General features: G+C 46.8%; 1 protein-coding gene across 1 annotated transcript; it reads left to right on the top strand.

Annotated features, from left to right (window-relative positions):
* Positions 1-1,138: 1,138 nt before the first annotated feature.
* Positions 1,139-11,798, top strand: LOC124689446 (disease resistance protein Pik-2-like). Its single transcript, XM_047222977.1, has 3 exons — positions 1,139-1,738; positions 1,802-2,160; positions 9,827-11,798. Exons 1-3 carry the CDS (start codon positions 1,139-1,141, stop codon positions 11,796-11,798), a joined length of 2,931 nt encoding a protein of 976 aa, XP_047078933.1.
* The last annotated feature ends 3,809 nt before the right edge of the window (positions 11,799-15,607 follow it).

Below are 15,607 nucleotides of genomic sequence, written 5' to 3'. Positions count from 1 at the left end.
GAAAAATTACAATCCTTCCTTTTTTAGGAGAATTGATCATGGGAATCAATTCTCCTGGAAATGGATTCCTTCTGTTGGAAGGACTGGTGGTATTCTGGGTGGTTTCAGAAACTCCAGATTTGATGTTCTTGATACGGTGATGGGGAGATTTTATATTTGTGTGACTCTACAAGATTTGAAACTTCAGAAGAGGTGGAAGTTGGTTTTGGTCTATGGTGCAGCATAGGATGCTGACAAGGAAGATTCCTTAGTGGAGCTTGGAGACATTTGTTGCAATCAAAATTTACCTATGTTAATAGGTGGGGGGGGGGGATTTTAATATTTTGAGATTCCCTTCTGATAAAAATAAAGCCATGAGAAAGAACAAATGGACTGATTTGTTTAATGCAATCATTAATACCTATGAGCTCAGAGAGATTGAGATGTCTGGTGGCCAGTTTACTTGGTCAAACAATGAAGCAAACCCTACTCTGAAAAAGTTGGACAGATTTTTAATGACTAATGATTGGGAGAAAACGTTTCCTTTAGTAACTGTTCATAAGATCTCCAGAGAAGTATTTGATCACAACCCTATCATCTTGGACACTTTGGAAAACAGAGAGCAGATTAGTAGAAACTTTAAGTTTGAAAAAAGCTGGCTCAAAGAGGATGGTTTCCTGGAAAAGGTAGAAGAAATTTGGAAACAACCTGTACATGCGAAGAATTCCTTGGAGACTGTTCAAATCAAACTGAAAAAAGTGAAAAATTGTCTAAAAGGTTGGGGAGCAAATATCAGAGGGAGAGATAAGAAAAAAAACAAGATCTACACATGGGGCCGGCTACATTTGTATTGCAAAAGACATGGTGCTGATTATTATATTAATTAAGGGGAGTTTAAGGACGGGAAACAGCTTGGGCTTGATCGAAGTCACAAATCAGAAAAAAAAAATTTAAGCAACTCGGAATTAGCAAAGGTAAAATTAAATTAATGTAGAGTTCCCAATAAAATCTTCTCCGCAAAATGCTGGTTGACTTTAATATGGGAGGTGCGCCTACAAATAGAAGGAAGAAAGCACATCACAGTTTGAGAGCTAGCTGGAGAGTGCAGACCGCACAGCCAAATTTGCGGAAGCTAGTGAGGAGCACCAAAGTGTCAGTAATGGAGTTGGTGGTGGGTGCTTCGGAGGCCACCATGAAATCTCTCCTAAGCAAGCTCGGGGGCCTGCTTGCTCACGAGTATGCTCTCATCAGGGCCGTCCGGGGCGATGTCCAGTACATCAACGATGAGATGGCGAGTATGCAGGCTTTCCTCGGCGACCTCAGCAACACCTCTCCCCAAGGACATGACCGCCGGATGAAGGACTGGATGAAGCAGATCCGTGATGTTACCTATGACATCGAGGATTGCGTGGACGACTTCGCGCACCGCCTGTCCCATGACCCCGGCACCGACATATGCTGCGCCTTCGTCATCTCCAACGTCTACGAGGTTTGGACATGGCGACCTCGCCGGGACATCGCTTCGAATATTGCTCAGCTCAAGGTGCGCGCAGAGCAGATCGGCGAGCGGCGCACCAGGTATGGCGTGGAGAACCCGAAGAGCAGCGATGGCCAGTCCAGTGGAGCTGCCACTCGATTCCAAGCTGCCGACAACCAGCAGATGAGCCTTGAGCTTGTCGGCACCAAGGAGCCTGTGGGAGTGGACAAGGAAATGGAGGATCTGGGGAAGTGGGTGATGTTGCAGCAGAAACAACCACCAGCTCCCCATGACCCACCTCCCTCCTCACCAGATCATACATCACCCCCAACGGAGGCTAACAAGCAAGACCAAGGCGTTCTGTCTATTGTTGGGTTCGGAGGGGTGGGCAAGACTACCATCGCCACGGCGTTGTACCAGAAATTTGGTGATCAGTTTGACTGCCGGGCGATGGTTACTGTGTCGCAGAGCTCTGACATAGAAGCGATACTGCGAATCATACTCAGTCAAGTCATGCCACAATCCAAACATGGCAATGGCCAGCAACGCAGCAGCGGTGGCGGCACCTCGAAGAAAAATCCCCTTATGGCTGCAATTCGCAGCCTATGGAATGCTGTCGTCGCCAAGGGCCAGGACCACCAGCAGCGCGGTGGCAGCACCTCGGACATTACACAAGCTCTCAGGAACCACTTGGAAGGAAAAAGGTATGTCATATTTTCAAGCTGAGTCTTCATGATGGTTAATTACTTGATTGCAGAATCATAGAGTTTCATAGTATAGTCCTGAGCAGAACCAGAAAACTAATAACACAAGCCGTTTGCTCCGGTACGGCCCCCTTCTTTCAAACAAAGAAAATCTCCGACACAAAGATTGCTGAGATCGCTGGGTACCACTCAATTGAGGCCTGATGGTGTTTTTTTCTCTGGTTAAAATAGCTGGCTATAGCCGATAGCCGAATTTTTTTGAAGCTATGAAAGGCTATAGCAGGGCTATAGCGGGCTAGAGCCATATAGCCGATTTACTAAGTTAAATTAAAAAAATAAGTTTACATGACAAGTTAAATTGTTACTAATTGCAAAATTAATTGGTCCTAATTGCTAAATTAATTTAGTTCACTCTCCTGGTCCGACTGGTAGTACTACATGCTAATTTGGTACTGGATGACAAAGAAAATTGCCAGGTTCATTAAGCTTAATTGGCAGTTTAATTAAGCCTAGTAATCAGGTTCTGGACTTCAAAATCTGTAGCCGTATTGCAAGAAGTCCATCGCCCACGGAAAAATCGATGCACATGTAAATGGAGTCACTCCAGGTTCACATGGAGAAATCAAGGAATATGTCAGCCAGAAAGAAATCGAGAGGACGACTCATACATGACTATTGGGGGCCATGGCTCGATGTGCTCGGCCGCGGCCGCCTTCACCGCAACTCCGTACTTCGCAGCGACGGCGGCTTCTAGCCTGATTCATGCTCGACGGCGGCTGCCTTCACCGCAGCTCCCTACATGGCGGCGACACGGCTTTCTAGGGCTGATTCGTGCTCGGTGACGGCGACTGTCTTCAGCGCTGCTTCGTGCTTGCCACGGGCGGCAGCCTCCCTGATGCTACATGTTATAAACCCGACAAGCAAATAACGAAGAACGTAAAGGAAAACGCAGCAGAGACACGAGATTTAACGTGGAAACCCCCTTTCAACACAGAAGGAGAAAAAACCACGGGCGCCAGCTAGTAAAACTACACTATATCGGGGAGTGTTTACAAACGCCGTGGGTTATCTTATAATCTGATCAACCCTAGCCGGCGGCTTAAAAGATGTATATATACGCTTCGGCCCAAGCCTCCGGCGACGGGCCTCGCTCCGCTCGTCAGAAGTTATCCTCCCTTTAGTATATGAATTTGGATCACAATACAACACTACACGCTCGGCCCGAGGCGGCGGCTGTTAGCATTAAGCACGAGTTTGACGTACGCACGGCGTCGTGCACGTATACAAGCTGTATACGACCAGGATACGTCAATTGTCTTAGTCTAGCTAGGTCTTTGAGTTCACGTGTATATTTAGCTAGGAGCTAGAAACCGAATCGTACTAGTAGTAGTTCTAGTCGGTAAGGCTGCCTAGTATATATATCCATGTAACCTACCCCTGTACCTTACCACATCGAGAATCAATACAAGAAAACAACAGGCTCGATATGGGCCTGTGGCGATACATTGTTTTTCCGTGTACGTGAGTTGTGCTAGCTCAAAGATCGATCAAGTCATCAAGGAGCTAGCTGGTTGAGTACGTGCGTGGATTGTTGCTGTTAGCATATAGCTTGGCTTGTTTGCTGTGCGTGTGCAGGTCACGTCTCGCTGCGGATCGCTTCGCCGTCTACGTCGGAAAGTACTCGACGTATAGGGGCTGTGTTTGGTATCAGATCGGCGAGAGTACTGCCGGGTCTGGGCCAACAATTGGTATCAGAGCCTCGTGGAGGATCTCCTAGTAACGGGAGGTCATGGCGAAGGAGATGGGCGAGTATTCCGGCGTCGCGGCGCCGGTGTCGACGCAGTATCCGCAGTACATCCGCGACAACTACACGGTGTGGGCGACCACGATGATGTGGGCGCTCGAGTCCAACGAAGTCTGGGAGGCTGTCGATCCCGGCGGCGACGAGTTCAAAAAGGGCGCGTCGAAGTACCGCAAGGACCGACAGGCACTCACGGCCATCTGCTCGGTGATGCCGATGGACGTGAAGCAGCACCTGATCTCGAAGAAATCTGCAAAGGAGGCGTGGGAGACGATCAAGACGCTAAATCTTGGTCATGCGCGCGTCCGCGAGGCGGCCCTACAAACTTTGCAGAAGAAGTACGAGAATCTGGAGATGGTAGAAGATGAGACGCTGGACGCCTTCGCTTCGAGGGTCGCTACATTGGTCAATGGGATTCGCGCGCTCGACGAGAAGCTCGAGGAGATCTCGATCGTAAGGCGTTTCCTTCGCGCGGCGCCGCCGCGTTACTTGTCCGTTGTTTCGGCGATCGAGCAGTGCGTTGATCTCAAGACTCTCACAATGGATGATCTAGTTGGACGGTTCAAGGCTCATGATGAGCGGATGAAGATCACCTATGGTGATGTGGTACCGGAAGAGCACGTTATGCTTACCCGTGCCCAGTGGCAGGCGGTGGTCGCCAAAGAGAAGGGCGATAAGGCATATGACAGAAGAAGTGATGAAGAAGTTTCTCACCCAGCGAGAAAGTACATCGCAGGGGAGGACGAGGACGACGCTTCGCCGAGGAGGAAGTTTGACATCAAGAAAGTAAGATGTCATAACTGCGGCAAGCTCGGTCACTTCAAGGTTGATTGCCGGAAACAACCGAAGCCGAAGGATAGGGCTCTCATCGCCCAGGAAGGAGATGATGGACCGATGATGTTGATGCTCGAAGTATGCGAGCAGAAGGACGAGGAGGAGCTACCTCCTCCATCACCGGCTACGGAGATTGTGACGGATCACGGTCTACCGTGCGTGGATCATGTGGACAAGCTATGCGACGAAGGTGTCGTCGAGAAGCTACGGAGTGCCCCGTACCCACGTGAAACCACAGATCAGGCAAGTGAAGCTTTGGAGCTCGTTCATGGTGATATATGCGGTCCAATTTCACCCGCAACCCCGTCCGGTAATGAGTACTTCATGCTTGTGGTAGATGATCACAGCCAATACATGTGGATTGTGTTGCTGAAAAGTAAGGATCAAGCTATACAAGCATTGGAGAAGATCAAGGAAGCTGGAGAGGTCAATGCGAGGGCGAAAAAGTCCCTACGCATATATCGGGGTGGTGAATTGAAGCATACAGTGGTGGCCATGGCACGGAGCATGATGGAGAGCAAAGGCTTGCCAGGAAAGTTCTGGTGTGAGGCGGTCAACACGGCTGTCTACTTGCTGAACAGGGCGCCAACTAGGAGTATGGTTGGTGGGACTCCGTACGAAGCATGGTACGGACGAAAGCCCTCGGTTGATCATCTTCGCACTTTCGGGTGCGTGGCGCATGTCAAGACGGTGTCCGGCCATAAAAGGAAATTGGCTAATCGGAGTACTCCAATGATCATGACTGGCTATGAAGAAGGCTCGAAAGCATACCGTTTGTGTAATCCCTCGACGAACAAGGTGATTGTCACATGCGACGTAGTCTTTGAGGAAGACTTATCATGGATTTGGGACTCCACGGAACCGGAAGAGAATTTTACTGTTGCGTACAGTGATTGTGAACATGCAGATGATCAAAGTGCTAGAACTCACGCCGCTGCCGATACAGAAGGTGGAACGTCAGGACGTCGAGCTGCTGGTCCAGGTACTACGCCTGGAGGCGCTCGGCCAGGACGTGATGTCCAAGATCCACCAGGAGGTGGCTCCACCAGCGCGGCAGACAAAGTCCCAAGAGGGGCAATAGGTGATACTCAAGCCCAGCCTGGAGGCCACGCTGATGCATTGGGTGGACTGTCACCAGGACGTGGAAGTCCAGAAGCAGACGTAAGTGATGGCCACGCTGATGCATTGGGTGGACTGTCACCAGGACGTGGAAGTCCAGAAGCAGACGTAAGTGATGATCTTGCGTTGCCAGCACGTGGTGAATCGCCAGCTCGTGGAGAAGGGCCAGTTCGGCTAGACGATGCGCTCCTGCCTGGATTCAGTCGAGGAAGGGAGCTGGAAGGCGGACCAACATCTGTCACGGATGGGCAGGCTCCGCCTGAAGGCATGTCGCCAAGAGGAATTGGACCAGGAGCTAGGGAGCTGGAGCGTGAAAGGGCTTCACCTGAGGGAGAGGTTCGTGCTACGCTAGCTTCATGTCCGGGAAGTGAGGAGGCGGATGGGTGTAGCCTTCGTGTTGGACAAACCGGGCCAGAAGTGAGGAACGGTCCAGCTGAATCAGGTGGAAGTAGTCCAGTTTGGCTGGACGTAGACGTTCCAGCAAGAAGTCATACACATTATGCATGTCTACAACTAATTGATCTAGCTACAGGTGAGTTGCCACGTATGTGGATGCATGATGGACAAAAGAATCAGCCGGATTTGCATCGGCCATCAGGCAAGTATCTAGCTAGAGTTGCTATTAGTTGCAGCATGTACGTCCGCGTGGATCTCGACGAGAAAGTACTTCGGAGAGACCGCATAGGCGAGTCGCAAGGGAGCGACGTGGAACCTCAGCTAGGAATTGATGGATCCAGAAGTGAAGAAACAAGTGCGATGTCGGGTGCAGAAGAGTACGTCGTGCTTTCTCCGACAGCACTGGAGACGAGACGACTACGACCGACGCGAGCACGCATGCGGCGCGTGTTGGACTACTATCCGAAGAAGGAACTTCGGACGGTAGATAATCTGGTGAAGATGAAGCACACGAAGCAATGTTTGTTCATCGAGGAACCGGTGAAGACTGAAGACGTGGACAAGGAGGACTGTCGGCGTGAAGGTCTAGAGAAGCCGGCGAAGGTAAGGTCGGTGACATGGGTGCCACGAGGAGCGGCAAAAGCAATGCCGAGGAAGACGCCTGCGAGAAGCAGCTGGCGCATTTGGACCCTGGTCGAAGTGAAGCACACGTCGTGCTTAGGGGGTGATTGTTAGCATTAAGCACGAGTTTGACGTACGCACGGCGTCGTGCACGTATACAAGCTGTATACGACCAGGATACGTCAATTGTCTTAGTCTAGCTAGGTCTTTGAGTTCACGTGTATATTTAGCTAGGAGCTAGAAACCGAATCGTACTAGTAGTAGTTCTAGTCGGTAAGGCTGCCTAGTATATATATCCATGTAACCTACCCCTGTACCTTACCACATCGAGAATCAATACAAGAAAACAACAGGCTCGATATGGGCCTGTGGCGATACATTGTTTTTCCGTGTACGTGAGTTGTGCTAGCTCAAAGATCGATCAAGTCATCAAGGAGCTAGCTGGTTGAGTACGTGCGTGGATTGTTGCTGTTAGCATATAGCTTGGCTTGTTTGCTGTGCGTGTGCAGGTCACGTCTCGCTGCGGATCGCTTCGCCGTCTACGTCGGAAAGTACTCGACGTATAGGGGCTGTGTTTGGTATCAGATCGGCGAGAGTACTGCCGGGTCTGGGCCAACAGCGGCCGTGTGGGGACGGCGGCCTACCGAGCGGCTCCGTGCTCGGCGGCTTGCTCCTCTTGTTTTTCCTCTCGGCGCCTTGCTCATGTTTGTGGTCGAGGCCTCGGGATAAGGTGGGGTTGAAGAGGTGGGGATTAGATGTGATCCGTTCTAAGAGGAGCGATGCGATTTTTCCTAATAGGAACTGCCGCACTGTAGGTACAGCTATGCGGCACTGATCTATAGATTTTCCCAACAATCATTACTTGTTTTGGAGGCACATTGCACTTTCTAGCATAGCTCCCGAGTCGCCTCCTCCCCGGACGGCTCCGGATGATCCCTCCTTCCCCAAACCTAAGAGCCCCACCTCTCCTCGCTCTCCTGGCCGATGTTGTCGGCGGTGATGGTGGCGCCTATCTGTCCGGTGCGGCGATGGGCAGGGGAGGTGGTTTTCTCGGCCGTTGTTCAGGGGAGTTGGTGGGCGGCGGTGCGGCTGGGCGTGGCTGGGGCCTGAGCGCCTCCACGGATCGATGACATGGAAGGGGTGGTGTGGCGTCGGCGCCCTCCGCGCGGTGATGGTACTCTGTGCCGCCTCGATCCGATATAGGGTTTCGGCCATGATCTGGACCGGGTGTGTCTAGGCAGGCGCGGTCCTGGTGCTGGTCCTTGCCACACCGTCGGGCCGTGCTGGATTGTCTTCTCCATGTCTTCCGATCTGGTTGGTAGATGACCGGCGGTGGGGGTCCTCTCCATGTCTTCCGAATAATGGTGATGGTCCTCGAATTCCTCTCGCGCCATGTGAAGACCGGTCGGAAGCTTCTTCCCGCCGAGTTGGAAGGCCCTGCCGGCGAAATTCATTGTGCGATCAATGCATGAAGATTGCTAGATTGGGTGTTTTCGGTCGTGCGCACCCATGTTTTTTATCTGACCGTTTGGTTTCAGAGGGAGCGTTTTAAAGCTCTGCTGGCTGTAAATATCATGGAGCTCGTTTTCTTTCCATGGGGCTGACGGAGAAGGCTATGAAAGCCGAGATCGGTGGAAGAACTATGGTGATCAGATCTTGGTGATGAAGTGGAATTGTCTTGGTGCTTCGTGACTTCAAACAACGACTTGTATGTGGGGGCGACTACATAGGAGAAGTTCAGAGTTCTATCTTTCAAGGTAAAAATCGAAGGTCTGGCCTTAATTGGTTGTGCCTAGCAATGTTCTTGTTGAAGGCATTGTTTTGAGATTGTGGACTTTTTTCAGGGTGAAAACCTAAGATCTATGATCGGGCGACGACATCGTTTGTGTACTGTTTCCTTCTTGGAGGCATCGCTTATGGAGAAGCTGATCTTCTAGTGTTGTCTTGGTGGTGCTAGTGTTGTTTTTTCAAGTTTTGGATGGACTTTTCTTTCTTTTGTAATTCTTCTCTTTTTTTTTTGGTTGTGTGCATCCTTTATGCCATTAGGGTACGATGTTATTGTAGAGGCTGAGTGTATTTGGTATCTCGGCGATATTAATATATGCTGTTTATCGAAAAAGATAGACCATCTCTCGTAGACTAATTGAAAAAACAAACACAACCATAACTAAAGTTCGAAAAAACAAACAATTTCCACATGTACATTCAGATGTGACGTATATTATATCTATAATTTTTTTGTAAGAAATATTTTCGTTCATGGGCAATATAAAGACAAACATTTGGGTCTATAATACTCCCTGGTTACTATTTTGTCTTATACATTTAGATATTCTTTATAGCTCACAGTTAAATTATTTATCAATTAAATTTCGCAGTTGCGTAGAGACATCTATATTTACAATTGGAGATTTTTTTGAGATGTTTTTATACATTTCAATGCAAATGTTTTAATACAAAATTTAGCCTAGGATCCAAACGTCCTCGCTCTTATTTACCCTCTCTTATGTCTACAGCAGCGGTAGGGAATAATAGAGTACTGTAAAAGGGGATCAGGTATTGTACTCGTAAAAGAATATTTCCCTAGCTAGGGACTGATTCCCATGGTTTTCGGGAAATAAAAACAAAAATATGGTGATATAAAGTGAATAGTACCTGGTCATAGGGTGTTTCGATTTTTTTTACCAGGATACAATAAAAATAATTCACTAGGAAAATATTTTTATACAAGTACAATACCTGATCATCTTTGCTTTCAAAAAAGTTCGAGTTTTAAAAACCTTTTTTAAAATATTTTACCAAGTATGGGGGTGTGTAGCACCAAGAACTCCTATGCACTCACTGTAAAAGAGCTTATTTTATACTGATCTAATTTAAATGTTCTTCTCATTGCAGTTACTTGCTCTTAGTTGATGATGTATGGTCTACATCTATGTGGGAGAAGATAAAAAAGTCACTGCCTAGAAGTAATAAAGGTTGTAGAGTAATAGTTACCACACGGTTTCAAGCTGTTGCTAGCGCGTGCATCAGAGATAAAGGAGATCGTGTTCATAAAGTGGTCGTACTTGGCGATGACAAGCCCAGAGATTTATTCATGGCCGAATCAAATATCAGCGAAGAAAACCGTTACAAAGTTCCACCCAAACTTTGGGAAATGTGTGGCGGTCTGCCGCTGGCCATCGTTACCATGGCTGGGCATGCCGCCTGCAACCCAGGCAGAGAACAAGCTCATTGGAATACAGTGTGCAGTAATCTCGTAGCAGATTCCGGCAAAGCTCTTGCACAGGAAGGGGTCACGAGGATACTTAGTCACTGCTACAATGATATGCCTGGTGAGATCAAGACATGCTCCTTGTATTTATGCATATTTCCTAAGGGGCGCAAGATTAGCAGAAAGCGGTTGACAAGGCGATGGCTGGCAGAAGGATTCGTAAGCGAGAAGGATGGGCTGAGTGTGGAGGATGTCGCGGAGACATACTTCAATCATCTCGTAAGGAGGAAGATCATACGTGCCGTGGAGCACAGCAGTAATGGGAAGGTGAAGAGCTATCAAGTTCATGACATGGTTCTCGAGTACATTGTGTCCAAGGCAAGTGAAGAAAATTTCGTCACCGTGGTTGGCGGCCACTGGCTCATGGCGCCGCCTAGCAATAAAGTCCGCCGTCTATCCCTCCAAGGGGATGACTCCAAGCAGAAAAGAGCAATGGAGAGCATGAACTTTTCTCATGTCCGATCTCTGACCTTGTTTGGGAGCTTGGCCCAACTGCCTTCCAACTCTTTGAAGTTTGGAATAGTGCAAGTTCTAGACCTTGAAGGTTGCAAGGATTTCAAAAAGCAACATGCCAAGGAGATATGCAAGATGCTTCTACTAAAATACCTCAGCCTCCGAAGGACAGAGATTGACAAGATACCTAAGAAGATTGGAAAGCTCCAGTATTTGGAGACTATTGACATAAGGGAGACCAATGTCACAGAGTTGCCGAACACCGTCTGCCTGCTTGAACGACTGGCGAACATACTTGGTGGGAACAAAAGAACACGGAAGGCACTGAAGCTTCCAGAAGACCTGAAGAAGGAAACGATGAAATCCCTGCGCATACTGTCAGGTATCAAGATCGTTGAAGGGCCAGCGACTTCTGTGGCAGACCTTCATCATCTCACGGATCTGAGGAAGCTAGCCATTTACAAGCTCGACATCAAAAACGGGGGTAAGCTTTTCAGAGAATTAAGCTCCTCAATCGAGTACCTTGGTGGCTACTCTCTCCACACACTTATAATCGATGACCAGTCATCTGAGTTTCTAAAATCACTGAGTGCTCTCTCTTCCCCTCCAAAGTTTCTCAATGCCCTTGAGCTATCTGGGAAGCTGAATGAGCTCCCGGAATGGATCACAGAACTGGATGCTCTAACAAAGTTGACACTCTCGGTGACGGTGCTGACTACGGATGCTTTGCACCAGTTGAGCAAGCTCCAAAAGTTGTTTTCTCTCACATTTTCACTTACTTCAGCAAAGCAGGATCCAGGAACAGCCTCCACCACCGGGGAAAATAAGGCAGATTCTGACGGGGAGATCATAGTTCCGGCTGGTGGATTTGAGGAGCTCAAGCTCCTTCGCTTCTCGGCTCCTTTCGTGCCCCTGCTAAGCTTTCCAGATAATGCAATGCCGAAGCTGGAAAGGCTTGAGCTAAGGTTCAGCAATTTGCTGGGAATGTATGGCCTGGAGAACCTTCAACATCTAAAAGAGGTTCATCTCAGAGTGCATGACAAAGCAGGTGATGTTACCAAGTTAATGGTAGATGAAGTGGCAACTGCAGCGAGGGAAGATGCCAAAGGCTTCAGAATAATTGTTGATCAGTATCACGAGTGAGTGATCGAGAAGACAATATGCTTCTTTATCAATTACTACATCGGTTCCATAATATAGGATGATTTGGTAAACTTGCTTAGTTTGGCAAAACGTCTTACATTAAGGAATATAGGTAATATTAGTTATTTTCCATTTTTCCCTCATAAATAAGCTTGGTAAGTTTGTAATAATATTAACTGAGCTTAATTTGAATTCAGTGGGTGACGACGCTCACTTGGAATGCTTTACACCGCTTGAGAAAGCCCACTGTAAACAATGTTTTCTCTCATGCCGTTTTCTCTCGTGACGACGCCCAAGCCATCATCAATGGCTACACCGTTAGCTTCTGCGGAGGCAGCCTTCTCGGCATCGCGACTAAGTCTTCCTCGACACCCCCTTCACCAAGCGGGGCCAAAGGAGGTAGGGTCGGCTGCTACTTCGACTTCGTCGACCCGAGTCCTTGTGCCTACCGTTTTCTTAGCATGCCCATGTGGAGTACACTTCGCCTTACACCCCCCCTTTGGTGTCGACATTTGTCGATGGGTCACCCATATTCTCCGTAGTGAGAGGCAAGGTGTGGCAGAGGATAATGCTTCCGCCACTGATGAAGATGAAGAAAGCTATGCGCTGCAAAGCGGCTCATAATTTGGACTTGCATGCACTAGTAGCGAAAACGCTATAGGTGAACACTTATTAGAAGCGCACAATCATTCCGGCATGCAGGCACTATTATTTGTTGCGCACCTTAAAATTAGCACGTGAGTGGACTGGTAGCGCATAGACAGGTAGGGCATACGACTACTACTAGTGGTTGGGCTGCCCCTTGGGGCAGCTCCTCGCCGGTCATGGGCAGGCCAAATCAACGCCCCATGCTTACACACCTATTGATCCATAATATTTTTTTGTATGTAAATAGCCTAGAACCGGTCAATCATCTGAAAATGTATGATTAGCTAGTAATGGAAAATGTTGAAATGTAACCACAAACCGAGCTAAATATTTCCTGACGCACCAAATTTAGCAGTCGCATGGTATGAATATTGAATAGCAACATGAATCATGCCAAGAGCATGAAAGAAATTAATAACAACAACCTAAACTAAGTGCAAGTGAATTACACGAACTGCGATGTTCATGAGGAGCAGTAATTTCTCCTAAAGCTCTGTCTTTCAAGATGTTCTAGCACAACCTGATGGTTACACAGGTCGGAGGTTCAAAAACCTTCATGCTCAAGCTATTCCTGCTCTAGATTGCCCAAAAAAAGCAACCAACCTAGGATCTGGTAAGTTCTGTTAGAACAAAATACAAGGTGCAAAAGCTAAGCCATCATCTTTCACTATATGAAGGCATTACTTCACAAATTGAAAAACTTCGTCATGCAAAGCCACAGAGGGTGATCTAAACCATAGTCAGCAGTATTGATCTCCCAGAAGAAATAACGGTACAACCGTTGCTACCTGCTGCAATGATTGTTCTGCATCTATTGAAGCCATTTCGCTTCTCATGATAAGAAATACAGAATCATGTTCCGTCAGGGTTCCCGTAGATAGGTACATGCTCTTCTTCATTTATTTCTGCTACACCATCCCATCCTGAACGATCAGCATGTCATAGTTCTGTAAAAAGGTTAAAACAAAGAGATGTTAGAAAAAGGCACAGCTCCCACTTACAACGAATTATTAGGGTATATGTAGTTCAATAGATTTAATCACAAGAAGTCAGGATATGTACTCGTAATTTATTATGAATGCTGAAAGGGCAGGCAAACCAAACTGAGAGGATAAATCGAGTCTGAAGGATTAAAGAACAATCTTGACAATTTGAGTTCTACTATTGGCTTCTGACTGAAAAATGGAAGAAACATGTGACAAAAGCTAACTAATAAACAGAACCAAAAAATCAAGAAAACAAGAAAGTGAAAAGGCCAGAGCCAAGAAATATTAGGCAGGCTGAGCAGGCGAGGCTGCCACATTAGGTGGCCACGACAGACCTGTCTTTCTCCACACGTCATGCTTTCAGTCGCATCTAGAATGGATTCGACCAATGACGAGACAAGATATTTGAAGGGAAAAGAAACTCAAAGGTACAAGGGAAAACATCAACAATTTTTACAAGCAGAATTAACGAGGCAACCTGAAGGATTTTTTTCGAAACCATACACAGAAACAGAGCCTCCAACAGTTTGAGATATTTCCTGCACTCACCAAATGGCTAACCAAATAACTTTATTTTTGATGCTCCCTTCAGTCAGTTTTATATGCAGAACTGAAAATATCGAAGAAGAGAAACATAATTCTGAAGTAAATCGTGGATTGCTGTAACAAGTCCTTATAAATATACAGACGATTCTTAGGAAGAGCTTAAGAAAAAACCGAACAAGGTTGACACTAATTCACCTTTAATTATAGAAATTCTCTTTCCTAAACTCTAAGCCAAATTGACACAACCTGCTTGCTGCTCCAGGGCAATCTCAAACTGCCTGATGCTCATTACAAGCTCAGCATCATAGACTGACCTGCAGGCACATAATCCGAATGCCAAGATCAGAATAATAAGTGAAAGAAAAAACCTGAACCAATCGCCAATCTCTATTCGAAAACCCACAATTAAACTACAACTACAAGAAAGGAATGAAGTGAGAACCTTTCAACAAACAACATTATAGAAGAAACGACGACGAACTGCAAGATGCTTCTGTGCTTTGACATAGTCGCTGCATATGCACAATAGCAACCAATACGTTAAGAAATATGTCATGTTATTCAGATTTTCACTGTCTATGGATTGATGGTTCCAGATAATTACCATATTCAAATTACTCTAGCTTTAAATCAACTCTTATTCAAAATTTAAAAGTATATACTAAGAATCTAGTCACCAACTCACAGAACTTCACATGACAAGACAATAAAGATAAGTTATAATTCTTGTCTTAAATGCTAATTACTGCTGTTGTAACATATTGGAAATCACATTTGTCTCACAAATTTGTGCACAAATACAGACAAGTTTTTTTTCCTTTACAATCAAAGGAAACAATAATACATGATCAGTTCCCAATTGTACAATGGACAATCAAGCATTAAGCATAAGCAGGGAATAGATAAATAAGCAGGGATTCAAGTACACACAGACAACTCTTAGTAAAATCGAACTACTATCAACCAGCACTAAACTATAAGCAGAAAGATTAATGGTAGGTAAGCGCAAGAGAACAAGCAGGGAATGGATATTAAATTACCACACACAGAACCTCTCACAAAATCAAACAGTCGTCGACCAGTACCTAGACTGTAAGCAAAAATGTCAACCGTAGTTAAGCATAGGAGAAGTATAGACCTAACAGGCGGGAGGCGGATCATTCGGCAACTACTCTGCAAACGAAGAAACCGTGACGCAGCGAGAAGTGTGTTAGCGCTGAGATCGCTCAGCTCCCACACGCACAGAGAGAGATAGAGGATGAAAACACGAGGGTTTTGCGCAGCGCACAACTGATACTGCTTTTCTGTTTCTTATTCCTTATTTGTAGCCGATTACAGACTAACAGAAAAACTGAAAATGAGGCCACGACTAAGTCCTACACGATCGCGCCATCCCACGATCACTTAGCCACTTCCTCGATGCCGTGCGTCGTGTGTTTGATCCGTGCCATCCCACGGCGCCACAAAACTCGGCCTACACTACAGACTTAATCAACTCGTGATTATCTCAACGAGCTGACCACTTATTCTGATTAAGTAAATCTAATCCTAATCAGCTAACTGAACTAGAACTAGCTGTTAACTGACGAAACTGTCTTCAGGCTTGAGCTTCAACATTTCTCCCCCCAA

This window comes from Lolium rigidum, chromosome 2 (genome assembly GCF_022539505.1).
Source record: "Lolium rigidum isolate FL_2022 chromosome 2, APGP_CSIRO_Lrig_0.1, whole genome shotgun sequence".
NCBI lineage: Eukaryota > Viridiplantae > Streptophyta > Magnoliopsida > Poales > Poaceae > Lolium > Lolium rigidum.
The sequence above is the reverse complement of the archived record's forward strand: the minus strand, read 5'-3'. Positions and strand labels throughout refer to the sequence as shown.

What these genes read in the sequence shown, in the direction of transcription:
- LOC124689446 (XM_047222977.1), top strand. Translation starts at nt 1,139, where the DNA reads ATGGAGTTGGTGGTGGGTGCTTCGGAGGCCACCATGAAATCTCTCCTA. An exon ending in TGCAGCAGAAACAACCACCA is followed by an intron (nt 1,739 to 1,801) that starts GCTCCCCATGAC and finishes GAGGCTAACAAG; the next exon opens with CAAGACCAAGGCGTTCTGTC. An exon ending in AACCACTTGGAAGGAAAAAG is followed by an intron (nt 2,161 to 9,826) that starts GTATGTCATATT and finishes TTCTCATTGCAG; the next exon opens with TTACTTGCTCTTAGTTGATG.